Here is a 15125-nt window from a genome sequence, read left to right as displayed (position 1 = left end):
GTTTTGCTTAATAGATGGTTGTATAGCCCCGTGGGGACACGCAGAGTGTGGTACATGTGGCTTTACAGATGTTAGAGGATTAAGTAGAATTATCTGTGAACAGGTAGAGTAAGAAGGAATTAAAGGCATTTAGCTCAGAAATATCACTACCAAACCCTGTGTATAGCCAGTTCCAATAATGCAATGCTGCCCCCTAGTGCCCTACAAAAAAAAGTACATAAGAAAATTATGATTTATGACTCTCAGAAATCACTTTAAAGACGCAACCACATCGATTACTGTAAAATCATTATTTATTCAAACTTTTTAATAGAGAAAATGTGATTTTCTTACTGCTGTATGCATAAATTCTCAATTCTATACAAAACCATGTGTAAAACTAGGTGTACCATTTACAAATATACAGGAAGAAACTCCAGTTTTTGAAGTCATTGATACCAAAATCCTAAGGGGCTGTCCAGTAGCACACCAAAATAAAAGCAGGTAAAGAAATGATTGGAGAACACTGTCAGTCACCATTAGAAGAGTAAAAATGTGTTGGTGGGCAACTACAAAAATAGAGTTTCAGGTAGATGTATGTTTGGTATAGCAATACAGGTTAAAAGCCTTCAGAAATCTACGTTTTAGAAATCAATACATATAGAACTCATTTTAAAAGTAACATTTGCAGATTCAAAACAAGAAAAAGAAAACAAAGAGCACCCCTGGCCTTCACACACTGAAAGCTATACACTAATTTTTAACATGTCCTAAATGCACATTTTGTTTGGAATTTAAGCTACATGAAGCAAATGAGGTGTGACATGAAATTAAATAAATAACTAGACATTAATTTAACCATGAGTTTAGTAAATAAATACAGTGGAGGGAAAAAAAATCAAGTAAAGTTGACAGATATTGAGTGAGCTACGGCTTCATTAGTAACACCGGGGCTTGATTGCTTAGGGATGGCTGTATGGCTTATACATAGGAAGGCAACTCAGTAGGTTACACAGTTTGGAGTTCAAACTAATTCTGCAGAAACCAACACATAAAAATCAATCATCAATAAAATTTCTTGGTGGGTCTAATAAAACAAATGATTTCATTGCTTTCAAGCCTAATATGCATACAAACGTTTAGAAAATAAACTGTACTATGTTACAGTGCATAATTGTACAATATTTCATTTACTCATACAAAAAAAACTTCTTCTTAAAACATATTCTTTTTTTTGCACCATCATGACAAAAGATTAAATAAAAAGGGTCTCGGTCAGTGACTGCTCTGAAAGGAAATAGGCATTATATGAGGAGGGAGGTAGAGAGGCCATCCAATATGGCTACTATTGTATTTCAGGTAATCAGGTGTATCTGATAAACCTTATAATGTGCCAGGTCGCCTTTTCTCCTCCTCTTCACATACAAGAGTCTCTTATGCTCCCTCTCTGTGGTGGGAGCTGTTGGTCTCTCCATACACTTCATTGTCTCCTGCCCGCCCCCTCCTCCTCCTCACCTCTTCTCTTTGACATCAAGCCTATTTGAGAAAGCCCTTGTAGAGGAAATGGGAGCGACTGGTAAATCTCTCATTCTCCAAACAGAAGAGCAGGTCCCTGAGATTGACGCGCGTGATGCGCTGCCGTGTGGGTCTGGAGCCTGATGAAGCAGGCCCACCAGACAGAGAGGGACCTGTTCCCGATCCCTGCAAGATTAAGGGAGAGGGGCATAAGAAAGGGAGCGTGTGACATCTGTTACTGGCGGCAGCAGAGTTTAATGACTGAATGGGTTTGCACGTGTTCACATTTATCTGGATATTTTTTAAGCTTTTCTCAGTTAAATAATAATGTTAACCAATATAATATAAGCAGATTAAACAAAGGAGAGAAGTTTATTGCAAGATTCTGAAATTAACCAGAAGAAATAGACTTTTTTTTAACTTTTTGACTGAAGAAAAAAAAAAAGGTGTAATCGTGTACTGTAAGGCACTGACAATATAAGAGAGATCAAAGTAAACAGACACAAAGTAAAGAAATGATGATAGGATAAACCACTTTCTCAAGGACTGAGATGTTGGCGCTTAGTTACAATTTTAGAACTTTTTCCCTCAATTAGATCAGGCTGGAAGGTTTTAGAGAAAAACCCTGTGTGCAGGAAGCATAAGGAAGCACTAGTCACAGTGTGAGAAACAACAGTGGCTGTTCCATTGTCTTAAATGAATTTATCTAGTGACCTGTTTACATGTGATCTATCAGTTGACATTGTGCATGAGTGTAATGCTCTGGCTGATTTAATGACAGGTCTTATTCTGTTACTTTCTCAGCAGTGCTCAGATAACTGCTAGCAGGTTTTTGTCAGGCTAGAGTGGACTCTCAGTGACAGCCTGTCACCAAATTAACTTTGTCTGGCTCTAGCGATCTCCGGGGAGAAAAATGGACAGTTATTGCCAATGTTAGCCATTTCTTTATGACAAATATATTATGCAGAAAAAAAAAATCAGGAGAAGCAAATCTTCTTAATGCACCCAGTGGAATCTGAACACAAGGTAATACGCTATCCATCTGGCACCAGCTATGACATATCCAACCTTTCTACATAACGTCTGTGCCATTGAGTCGTGCGGTCCTCTGTTCTCTTTTTGTTCAAGCACCGTAGCAAATACTGCCCTCCACAAGGAAGTAAACCAAAGTTCTACATAAACTCAAGATGACACGGTCTGTTATTAAGGAGGCTGTCAGATAAACATCCACGACGACTTTCTGACAGGTATTTATACACACATTAATAAATTTATGCACACATTTATACACACATAGTTTAATTTATAACTATTCATCACATTTACAAGTCTGCCCACTGGCCACTTCATTAAGTACACCTGTTCAACTACTTGCTAACACAACTATTAAATCAGCCAATCATGTGGCAGTAACGCAGTGCGTTAGGAAAGTGGACGTGGTCAAAATGACCTGCTCAGATTCAAACTGAGAATCCGAGTGGGGATGAAATGCGACTGAATTGACTTTGAACTCTGACAGACAGGCTGCTGCTCTGAGTATTTCAGAAACTGATCTTCTGGAATTTTCCAAAACAACCATCTCTGGGGTTTCTACCAGGCAGTCCTCTGGACAAAAATTGTTGCTGCCAGAGAAGAATAGCCACACTGCTTTGAGCTTATAGGAAGGCAACAGTAACTTAAATAAGTACAAGTTACAATCAAGGTATGTAGACAATCATCTCTGAAAGCACAATATACTGAACCTCGATCTAGATGGGCTGCAGCAGCGGAAGCGCACACGGGTGCCACGCCTGTTAGTTAAGAACAGGAAACTGAGGCTACAGTTCACCCAGCCTCACCAAAACTGGACAACAAAAAATTGAAAAGATATCATTCAAATAGTAGGGTCGGAATTTGGTACGAACAACAGGAAAGCATGGATCCATCCAGCTTTCTAGCAACAATTCAGATTGCTGGTGGTGAAATGGAGTGGGGATATTTTCTTGGAACACTTAGGGCCCCAACTGACCATCATTTAAACACCACGTCCTCCCCTTTACAATCACTGTATACTAGGGTCGTGACTGGTGATGGCTCTCTAATCAATCAATGATCTAATTTCCCAACTCATGCAATAAATTAATGTCATTTTTAATATCATTATTCTGAGATTGATAATAAATTAAATCTACCAAGCCACAGTTTGATCTTGCACCCCCAGATATAACCAACGCATGTGCACAGATGCACGCACACACGTCTGGACTTCTGCACAGACACTGGTCTCTTTCCCCCCACACCGGGCATGTTGTCAGGTTGAACGGGAAGATACAGTAGAACTGTACATGTGATTGAACGTGAACTTCACATCCCGGATGTGCTCACAAACCTGCACTAACTATGTGATGCTATCCTGTCATTATGGCCCAAAACCTTTGAGAAATGTTTTCAACACCTTGCTAAATCTGTGCAAATGAAAAAGACAAAAGAGATTTTCTTGTTTTATGTCACCTCGGCTGAAGCAGAAGAGGACGGTGATTCCAGATTCCTCTTCTTCTTCCTGGGGCCAATGGCTGCCAGAGCTGTCAGGTTGGCCTCCCTTTGCCTCATTTGAGCCAACTCCTGCTGTTGCATCTATACAACACAAACACACACATGTAAATTCATCATACACTACATAAATATAGGGAAACAAACTTTGTGGACAGTCGTCTTTTTATTGTACCTCTTTTGCCTTCTGCTTGAGACGCAGCTGTTCTGGATCCTCTTGCCGAGCTCGAGACTGCAGAAACACAAGAAAGATGCAACAAATTAAACAAAGAAAAAAAAAACTAAGAACGCATTGCACGCAGGGAAAAACAACAACAACAAAAAAAACACCTAAGACCACGTGGTGCAAGCACTGAGATCCATTCAACATCAATGTAAGCCTGTAGACAAAATATACTGATATCTGTCAGCGATGCTGTACCTTAGCTGCCTTCAGGAGGATCTCTCTCTCCTGCTCCTCTTTTCGTTGTTTCTCTAACTGGTCCAACTGCTCGAAGAATTTCAGCTGAGTACGAACATCGCTGCTCTGCTCATGGTTGTTATCCTCCTGCCAAGTGAAAGAGGTGTTAAGATTTTATATTAAATAGGCTGTGTTCCAACTCATTTACTGCAAGACATACCTATCATTTGGACATTAAAACCAAATGGAAAAACATTTTGCGGCTACAAACCTTGAAAGTGATGTTTTTCTGCTGGGCTACTTGGGAGACTTTTTCAAGTAGGTTCTGAAGATGCTGTTGAGCAGCGTGCGAGACGTAGTTCACCACCTCAGGACCGAGTTCTGTTACACCATACCTCCTACCTGGAGCAGAAAAACCACAACAGTGTTATGAGGCTCATAAAACAACAAACGTCGTATTGGATTTTGCAGGCATCTGAGTGCTAAACCACGTGACTTTATCTTGTCTTCCATTTTGGATGTTGATAGTTACAGTGTAGGATAAAGTGAATAAGGCCGCAGTAACACCCACAGTGGTGGGTGACCATCTGGTAGCCATCCATTGTGAGGGAAAAAGACGGGATGAAAGTTGTTGCTCGAGGTTGATTGTACCTGGGAAATCTAGTGCTAAAGCCCCTAGAGACCATTCAATGACTCCTGACAATGATTCGCTCAACAGAAAGCGCTTTGAGTGTTCTGGTAGAATAGAAAAGCTCTATATAAGAACCGGACCATTCACCATTTTCCTCACAAGATGGCAAAAACCTTGCAGTTACTTTGGTCACTAGCAGACTTCCACGCAACACTTTCCAGCTACTTTCCGAGCTACAGTATAACTGTGGAAAGTAACTGGAAATGTTGGCTCCAACACAAAGGCAAACCTTTTACTTTGAAGGAGAACATTGTCTAGTCTGCTTGACTAGTACTTAGAAAGTATTTGCAGACAAGTCGGCAAACTTCAGGCATTTTTGGCGTTCTAGTAGCTTATCATAAGAAAGATTTTAGTGCAGCACCCTGCTTGTGACCATTGTCAACCTTCCAGGAAATACTTGCAAACCACTCAGGGAATGCACATTTTTCGTTTGCAAATGGCACTTGTATTACATCCAATGTGGTGGACAGCTCAAAGAATGTCAGCATCACTTGAGAAACCTGTAGTGTCTCACCGATCTCAAGCATTTTCCTCTGCAGTACGGCACAGGAGAGAAACGCTTCGTCCTTACAGGAATGCGTCACCGCTCCCACTGTAATGGAATTGGTGGCGAGGATATTGGCGCTCTCTTCTGACAGGTTCACTCCGGCCATGGAGGCTACGTCATTGATGTCATCATCATCTCTGTCAATAGACAGCAAGTAAAAAAATTCATCATGAAATTCATTCATGAAATATGGCGCACAATACTAAGACTTCAAAACTATCAATTCAATTTTTAATCCCGTTTAGAGCCAGCTAGAGTTTTTGAAGCAATGAAAAGATGCATTGACATTTACTTAAGCCTTTAATTATTACTTAACTATAGTTGCTGGTTTTCATCTTTCATGTAAACCTTTTGTTGATAACAAACAAAACTAGAAGGACTCATTTAAATGTCACTTACTTGAAAGTACCACCCGCCTCTTTGAGCTTGTTTTTTTGAGCTGGGGTCAAGGCTGCAACAAGGACTTGTTTAGAACCAGGCGGCCCCTCTGGCCTCAGGGGAACTAGCAGGGACAAAACAGATTAAGTACATTGACTCACAAAAAAACAAATACTGCGAATCGCCCAATAAAAGGTGCACATGCACAAATACACACATTCAGAAGTGTTGTTAGACTGACATCCTCACCTGGTTGTAGCTCCTTAAGGTGGACCTGCTGCTGTCCCAGCACGATGTGACTAGGGGCCTGATTCCTGAGAGTCATCACGGGGGTTGTCGGAAAGGTTACCTGAGGTCTCAGAAGTGCTCTTTGCTGCTGAGGCTGGAGAACCTGAAAGGGTAAAAGTTGAAAAGTATTATATTGTACGCTGTATTATTGTTATTAAGTAAATAGTGAAACTCCTTCAGAACTTCTTGCCATCTCATTTTTACTTCACACATCTGTTAGATAAAGCCTAATGTAGCAGTGGTGACTGACTGGACTTTTTTAAGACATTTCTTGAAGACGTTTAACCTCTCATCTGAGAAGTTTCTTTAGTTTCATGAGAGGAAAAACGTCTTCAAGAAATGTCTTAAAGAAGTCCAGTCGCTTTTCTTTCCAAGCTTCTTAGGTTACCATGACCTGGATGACTGAGAACCTTCACAGACATATTGAATATTTTGTAGTGTAGAATTTCTGAAACCGTTCTAGATGAGACTTCTACATTACTCTGCTGCTAGTCTGAGTAAACTATGCAGAATTCTCTCAGATTTACTGGGTGGCTTCTCCCACCTTTCTGCCCAGTTCATTCATTGGTGCACTACAACATCAATAACCAAATAGCCATTAAATATGATGTGTGCAAGTCAGCAGTGATCAGATGCTTGGAGACTTTTTTAGCCTTTATCTTCACCATGCTTGGCAATGCTTTGGTCCTTTATTCCTTAAACAACTCTTTTCTTTTGGTGAACACAGTGATACTAAACAGCTAAATGAGGTCTTCTCCCGATTTAAATAGGTGGAATGCCAGATTTTAAGATCGTCTGCTAATTAGCACCTCATCTAATAAGTATCAATATTACTTCAAAGACTTTTTGGAGCAGAATAAGCAAGAATTCAGAAGTCAAGAAAACATCATTTCTGTGTGTAGAGGTTTCAGTTTCAATGCTCTACAGAAAGAACGCAGCATTTATTCAGTGAGGTGTAACGTCAATTAAACATCTTGTAACATCTAACTGGAACAAGAGCTACCTGAGTCAACATCTAAATGAATTTTACTTACCAGTGAGGGCATTTGTCCTGGTTTGTTAATGCCTGGCTGGAGCAGGGGCCTACTGACTGGTGTAGGAAGGCGAGGGGCTGGGCTACCGAGGACCACTGTAGTAGGAGTGGTAGAGGTGGAGGAGACTGAACCTGAGGCTGGCTGGGCGAGCTGACTCTGCTGGATGAAAGCTGCTGAGTCTGGGGTGAGCTGCCTCAAAGCTGGGAGGCTTCTCTAAAAAATGAAGACAGTTGGACAAATATTACCCTTACAATACCCTTATGTACAAACTTAAAGGAAATGCACACACAAAGCCTCGCATTTTAATGGTCACTGTAAAAAGATGCAATAATTATACTTACCTTGAGGAAAGGCACAAGATAAGGTTGGGGTGAGGAGTTGAGCTCTTTGTACAATCTGCTGGTGAACTCTTCAGCTTCCAGTTTGCCCTCCTAATAAAACACAATAACATAATGACAGCTGAATGTGGGTGACTGTACCGTCTGTGCGTCCAATCTAAAACACAATCCAGGAGTTTTTACACAAAAAATACATTCAGAATCACTTCCAAAAGGTCTCTCTTTCTCTTTTTTGAGTTGTATACATAGGTGGTATGTATGTGTTTGATGTGCACCCACATCAAACCCATCCTATCCCCTCCTGCCTGCCTGCTTCTCTTAGAAAATGAATCTCATACTAGTGGGTGTTTCTCTCTATTTAAAAAGCTTATGATGCATTTTGTAATGATATCAGTGTGGAGAGAGCCTCAGGTTTACTCACTAGCAGATCCTTGACCAGCTCCCTAACAGTGGCTGCAGTTTCTGTGGATTGCTTTCCACTGGATGCCAGCTTGATCAGTGTGGAGAGGAAGTTCTTGCATTTTTTCACATTCTCAATTGTCTCCTGCCAAAAAGGAAACAGAAAAACCCAATTAAACCCAATTTAAAAAAAAACAACAACATTCTGTTATACACCACAGTAACTTTAAAAAAAAATTAAAAAATACACTACAATAATGTGCAAGTCGTCTTTTCTTTAGTCCTCATTTCTTTACATTTTGCCAGGAAAATGTGTGCTGTGATTTATTAAAATGTGGAAATTCAATATTTGGAATGACCGCCTTTTATTCTTCAACACAGCCTGAGCTCTAAGGTAAGCTTTCTTGTCAACTCTTAAGTAGTCTTCAGGAATAGTTCTCCGCTTCTTTGAATGTTGGCTTTTTGTTCTGTTCTGTAGAGATGATCCCACACTGCTTTAATAATGTAAACCTCCAAGCTCTGGAGAGGCCATGACTGATGGTTCCAAGTGTTCCTCTATCCAGGTATACTCTGGGATTATTATCACGCCGAGTATATATTGATGACAAATTAAACCTAAAATTTTGATTCATGACTCCATAAAACCTCACAAATTTGACATACACTAAATTGCCAAAGGTCTTCACATGCATATGAACCAGAATGATATCCCATTCCTAATCTATAGAGTTTAATATGCAGCTATAGCAGCTTTAACTCTTCAGAGAAGACTTTCCACAAAGTTTAGGAGAATTATGGACATTTTTGACTTTTTTCCAAAAGTGGATTTGTGAGGTCATTAATGTTGGACAAGAAGTCCTGGCTCAGTCTCTGTTCTAATTCATCCCAAAGGTGTTCTGTTAGGTTGAGGTCAGGACTCTGTGCAGGGCAGTCAAGTTTGTCCACACCAAACTCATTCATCCATGTCTTTATGGACCTTGCTTTGTACACTGATGCGCAGTCATTTTGAAACTGTTCCCACAAAGTTGAGAGCATGGCTTAGTGCTGCCACTCTTTTGTCCTCCACTTGTCCAGTTTCCAGACGTTTTTTTAGGGCACACTACACCGTATGTCTGGTTTTTAAGTTCAGGTAAGCTGTAAGCTACCGTTCTGGGAATCACCTTGTTGCTGTTAAAGTACTATTTTATGCCTGTCAAACTTTTCTGATCTTTGACATTTTTTCTAGAGTCAACTAAAAGAACTGGGAAAAAATGATGTATTTCCGTGGCAAGCTGCTAGTAAAAAAATGCCCAAATATACAATTTAAAATCAGTTCTTTGTCAGGTTGTGTGTTATGTATAGACAAAACACTGGTTCATCCATTGAGTTAGGTGCTTTTTAAAAATCCTTGAATGGTTTATAAATCAGTGTTAAGTGGCTTAAAAAAAGAAGAAGAAAACATTTCCCTCTTAAAATGATTAAGTCCAAGGACTGGAATGAGTGAAAAGCAGACAATGTCCAAAGAAAAACTTTGAAAGACCCTCAGAAAGCCTCAAGAACTATTGCTGAAGACCACTTGAAAAATGACAAGAAAATCTGGCGCCTTGTAAGCAAAAGATAAAGAAATGAGGGATGACTCAAGACCTTTGCAGTAATTATATGTCTAATAGAGTAAATGCATCACATGAAGTATTATAAACTCTACAATACACAGCAAAGCACAGTCATCCAACTCCATTCGATCTATTGCAATTGACACAACTCACTTTACTGAATGCTACTGAGGTAACTGTGGTCCCAGCTGTTTGGCTCACTGTCCTAGAGGTCATTCCGGGTACTGCTGCCCCAACTGAGCTCTGAAAAAGGATAAAGTTATGTCATTTGGATTGCTGAACTGTTTCAAAGACAGCTATTTGCATCATTAGAGAACAGTATGAGATTTAAAGCCATTTCACAGTTGCTCAAGTAAATCATTCAATCTTCAGGTTTATATAAGGAAACAGGTGCACTTCTCTTGCAGCGTCTCAGCTGGGCGCTCTTCCTTAAAAGAATAATTTCAGTTTGCTGCTTCACTAAGATATTACTGAAAGTCTGGACACCAATAACCATTGTTCTTTTTTTGTCGTTCATTACTAGTTTAGAATTTGCAGAGATATTTCTGCGTGTGTTAACACATAACTTCCCAGGTCGAACAAGGTCCACAAGTGCCAGATTTCCCAATGCCATGCATGACTAACTCAGTGTGATAACTGGTTATAACTGGTGAGCAACCTCACTGTACATCATCCCACGTAGATGGAAGCGAAACGACAAAGCTGAAGGTAAAATGACAGTAATCCTAGTACAGAAGTCATTTCTCTTAAACTTAATAGAGTAATAAGCAAATGTCACATTTGTAGATTCGTGTTTGTCAGTGAAACAGCTGTAATCATTAAAATAAGAAAAAAAGACTTCACACTCTGACTCAAATGCACTTAAGAGAAATGACTTGATATTTTTCCCTCTCTTTTCTCTATTAAAGCTCAACGTGACCACTGAAAAACAGTCCTGCAGTAGCATTTGTATAACAGTCCATGAAAGTAAACATTAAGCCAAACTACTAGAATTGTGCTTTCTAACTGCTTTTACACCCAATATAATATTGACTTAATAGCAGTCATTCTGGCATAAAGTAGCAATTAAGTAAACTAAATCTTGCATATAGACATCTAAAAGTAAAATCCATAACATAAATTGTTCGCATTTTGTATAAACACAATAACTTCTAATTAAAAAGCAATTGGGGGGTTTAAAAGCATTCCCTATACACAACAAACAGACGATTCTCAAAACACTGTAACTTAAGTAGGTTTCCATTGTATGGCCTATGTGCCTGAAAATATCATGCTCTGAATATTATTTCGTGTCTCTAGCTCACACGCTATTACAAAGAAAATACTGCAAAGCAGTCACATCAGAAATCAAATATGTTTCGCTGCCAACCGACCTGAAGGATAGGTGGTCTGTGAAGAGTAGTGGTTGCAGTCAGTGATGCAGGAGCTGGACCGCCTGGTCGGATGATGGTGCTGGGAGTCACTTGTCTGCTGATGACAGTGTTTCCAGGAGCCTAAGTGGCAAAAAGCAAAAGTTGACGAGCAACATCCAAGTCTATAAAAAGTTAAAATGCATGAATCTTGCAGCTTTACAAGGCTTAAGACCAATAATAAGATCCACAATGCTGCTCCCCATGTACTGCAAGTTATGCAATCCAATAGTCTGCTCAACAGGTGTTTTCATCAACTGTGTGCAGGCTGAACGTGGCCTGAGTCACTAATATGAAGTGAAAGATAATTGTTGTGAAAATGATGTTCTTACCTGGCCTGGAGGCACATTCGTTGGTGTAGTGGCCCGAGGTGCCAGGTCTCCCTGCGCCTGGGCTTGCATCTGGGCCAAAGCCTGCTGAGGAATCATCAGCAGCTGCCCACTGTCACTCCGTACAAGCACCATTCCTGACACCCGTCAAAAAAAGAGAAAAAAGAAAACAGAAAATAACATACTATAAACATCAACATAATAACAGTAACCAGCAAATAACAAATGAGCAAATTAGTGTGACTTAAAGACTTCAGTGTGCTTCTCGTAGTAAGTCTGAGGGCACGCAAGTACTATATATACTGTCCTGGGATAACATTTTTGCAATCGTTCAGAAAGACAAAAAAGGAACTAAACTGGTGACTCAGTTAAGTGTGAAACAAATGCCTTATCAACTAACTCCACTCACCCGGTGGAAGCTGGATGTTATGGATACTGGGTTGCCCCGGTGTAGCCTGGGGTAGCCTTGGGGCCAGCATCTGAGGTGCCAGAGCTCGGATTCCGCCAGTAGCGGCAGCTGCCGCCGCAGAAGTCCGGGGAACGGTGACGGCGCCGGGAGTGACAGTAGGCTGCGGTGCCGACTCTGTTATTGTTGTGGGTGGCTCTGCCTTGATGATGTGCGTCCCCGCGCTGATGGCCACAGAGCTGGAAGGCTGGCCGTTGTTTAAAAGTGGAGTTTGCATGCCGATACCTGTCTGACTCGATGCACTGGCCGCCACAGAAGGGCTCGCGCTATTGTTTCCATTCAAAACTGCACCCGACCCAACGGTTTGCATAGGCGTCCTGACGAGTGTCACAGTGGGTCCCGTTGCTTGGCTCACAGGCTGAGCTGAAGCCACAACGCTCTGAGAGTTCATGAGCGGGGTCTGAATTACACTGTTTGAAGAGGGGGGCATGGTGACACCGGCCAGCCCTTTTGACAACACTGGTCCACTGTTGACAGCTGTGACAGATATCGCAGCGCTGCTGCTGCTACCAGTGCCACTTGTCACTATCGTCCCCCTGAGAGTGGCAGCGTTTCCTGAATTGTGAGAGTTCATAGTTTGGCTCCCATTGAAAGTCTGCGCCGAGTATGAGCCCACTTTCCCCTGATGATTAGGGAGAAAAGTTACGCCGCTACTAACGACAGGTGTTTTGCCAGGGTCGTGTCCCGTGTTGGAGTCCGTGCTGGCCGTCGATGCGTCCATAGCTGAACCATGGGGAGCTCGTTATGTAGAGACCCCCCGCACTTCAACTTGTTTAACAAGGCGCACAAACAATCTTGAATGCAATGGGGCAAGACTATGTCACAGTTGCTGCTTTTCTCTGTCAGCTCCGGCGATCGCTTTCCGTTTACAGTAGGAGAGACAAAGAGAAAAACAACATTAGTAGTTTACAGCGTACCTGCTTTAGCAATCGTCTTGACCAAGTCCCAGCTGGGCATTAGCTCGAGCTACCCCCTTGTCCCGGAACTATAGCCATGTAATTACCGGCAGCCTCGTCCCTAACCCAGTGGTTGTTGTGACACAAGAACGACAGTTGTGAGTCTACAGAACGTGCAGAATGACAAACTACCGCTTTATTCACCCCTGTGAGTAACAAGAGCTCTTCCAGCGGGCCAGGGCCAACCGCCATCTTCACACTCTTGCGAGCTTGTGAAAAGTGAGGTACTTACCGACTGACGTGCGCTTGCGCACAACAGCTAAAAGTCTCCGAGCAGGGACTTCTGAGAGCTGTGATTGGCTGCTCCACGTGTAAAAGGCGGTACCAATGGCTTCAGCTGTCATTCCAGGGGCTGCTCGAGACGGAACAACATCGTATCGGAGATAATCTGTTTTCGTCAAATGTTACACTGTCAGCGATGTGTTTACACTAACACGATAACTATTCGGCTGAAGAATTTCAATATGTGTCGTTTGGTAGAAGAATAATTGGGTTTGCGACAAGCTAACAAACCGAATTTAACAGGTTATTCGCGCTCGGTGCGCTGTGCAAGATGGCTGCAGTGTTATAGCCGAGTGAAGTTGCTGTTGTGATGAGGCGTTTGAGGGCGCCCCACCCTGCTTTAGAGAGGAAATGTACAGTGCAGTCAGCCAGTCATGGGATTTAGAACTTCTTTTTTTTGTTTTTTTTAAGCGTACCGACTGCTATGAATGCCAGCGAAAGAGCAAAGTTTGTTTTGCTTTCATTTTTGTGTTGAAATAAAGATCCAGACGTGCAGCCGTTTTCCTTTCCAAAAATTATTCAGCAACTTTGGCAGCAAACTCACAATGACTCAAACATGATAATTATTTCCACGTTTCGTGGGGTTTTTTGTTTGTTTTGTTGTTGTTGTTTTTAAGGATTTAAGTTGCTCCAAAATTTAAAAGGGAGAATAATTTATAAAAAATAATATTTTTCCTTTTAATATTTTAATACAGTCTAAATGTTTTATTTTAAATTTTGTTCTGACCTCCAAAAGAAAAAAAAATATATTTTTTAATTATTTGTAAGCAGCTGGAGTAATGTTATATAGTTTTATTTATATATTTTTCAGTTTGATAAATTACATGTCATATACAATCACCATTATTAGGAACACCTTGCTTGTTCTGGGTTCGACCCTGTTTTTACCTTCAGAGTTGTCAAATTCTTTGTGGCACAGATTGAACATGGTGCTGGAAACATTCTTCAGGCTTTGGGCCCATATTGATGTAGCATCACAAAGTCACTGCAGATTTGCAGACTGCACATCCACACTGTGAAGCTCCCACTCCAGCACATCCCAGATGTCATGTATTGGGTTGGGATCTGGTGACTGTGGAGGCAATCTGAGACCAATGAACCCATTGTAATGTTTAAGAAACTAGTTTGAGATTATTTGAGCTTTAAGCAGTTTCTTATCCTGCTGGAACCATTAGAAGACTATACCTTCAGTATGTGATCATAAGGGAATGGACATGGTAAATAATGATATTCAGGTAGTCTGTAAAAAACATGCTCAACTGGTACTAAGAGACCCAAAGTGTGCCAAAAAATATCCCCCACACCAGTACACCAGCAGAAACAACTACAAGGCTAGATGGATTCATGGTGCAGCAGAAACTGAGCCTCATGCAATGTTTTTTTTCGCAGTTTTTCATTGTCCACTTGTAGTGTGTGTATTCTAGCCTCAGTTTTTTGTTCTTAGTTTACAGGAGTGGCATCCGGTGTGGTCATCTGCTGCTGTAGCCCATCCCCTTCGAGGTTTGAGGTGTGTTGTACATGCACTCTTCTGCATACTCTAATTGCAATGAGTGGTTATTTGAGTTACTGTTGCCATCCCATCAGCTCAAAGCAGTCTGGCCATTCACCTCTGACCGCTAGGATCACCAAGGCGTTTTTTGGTTTCTTCCTTTTTGTTTTTTCTCAGAGGACTGCCACCAACTGGCTATTTTCTCTTTGCAGACCATTCCCTGTAAATCCTGGAGATAGTTGTGAGGGAAAATCCCAGATCAGGCCACACTCCAGCACCACCAACCATGCTACGTTCAAAGCCACTTGAACATCAGTAGGTCATTTTGACCATGTTTACATGCCTAAATTCATTAGGGTGCAGCCATGAAATTAGTTGAACAGATGTACCTATCAAAGTGGCCAGTAAGCTGGTATATATTAGTATGTATATCAGGGGTTGGGAACTCCAGGCCTCAAGGGCCGGTGTCCTGCAGGTTTTAGATGTGTCCTTGATTCAACACAG

At 41.3% G+C, this 15125-nt stretch overlaps 1 protein-coding gene across 3 annotated transcripts; it reads right to left on the bottom strand.

Moving 5' to 3' along the window:
- Positions 1-275: 275 nt before the first annotated feature.
- Positions 276-13809, bottom strand: taf4a (TAF4A RNA polymerase II, TATA box binding protein (TBP)-associated factor). Of its 3 annotated transcripts, none has more exons than XM_082533086.1 (16): positions 13083-13809; positions 11838-12752; positions 11432-11565; positions 11064-11183; positions 9844-9933; positions 8121-8243; positions 7703-7792; positions 7362-7574; positions 6289-6430; positions 6061-6163; positions 5629-5798; positions 4695-4825; positions 4445-4570; positions 4199-4255; positions 3985-4107; positions 276-1680 (listed from the first exon to the last, which is right to left on the bottom strand). In XM_082533086.1, exons 2-16 carry the CDS (start codon positions 12613-12615, stop codon positions 1516-1518), a joined length of 2565 nt encoding a protein of 854 aa, XP_082389212.1. In that variant the 5' UTR covers positions 12616-12752; positions 13083-13809; the 3' UTR covers positions 276-1515. The 3 variants fall into 3 exon arrangements, with proteins under 3 accessions (XP_082389212.1, XP_082389210.1, XP_082389211.1); XM_082533084.1 differs by lacking the exon at positions 13083-13809 and adding an exon at positions 12898-13076; XM_082533085.1 differs by lacking the exon at positions 13083-13809 and adding an exon at positions 12995-13075.
- Between the last annotated feature and the right edge of the window lie 1316 nt (positions 13810-15125).

The sequence above is a fragment of the Aulonocara stuartgranti genome, assembly GCF_965226115.1.
Source record: "Aulonocara stuartgranti genome assembly, chromosome: 5".
In the NCBI taxonomy this organism is placed as follows: domain Eukaryota; kingdom Metazoa; phylum Chordata; class Actinopteri; order Cichliformes; family Cichlidae; genus Aulonocara; species Aulonocara stuartgranti.
Note: the sequence above shows the minus strand (reverse complement) of the source record. Positions and strands in the feature narration are given on the sequence as shown.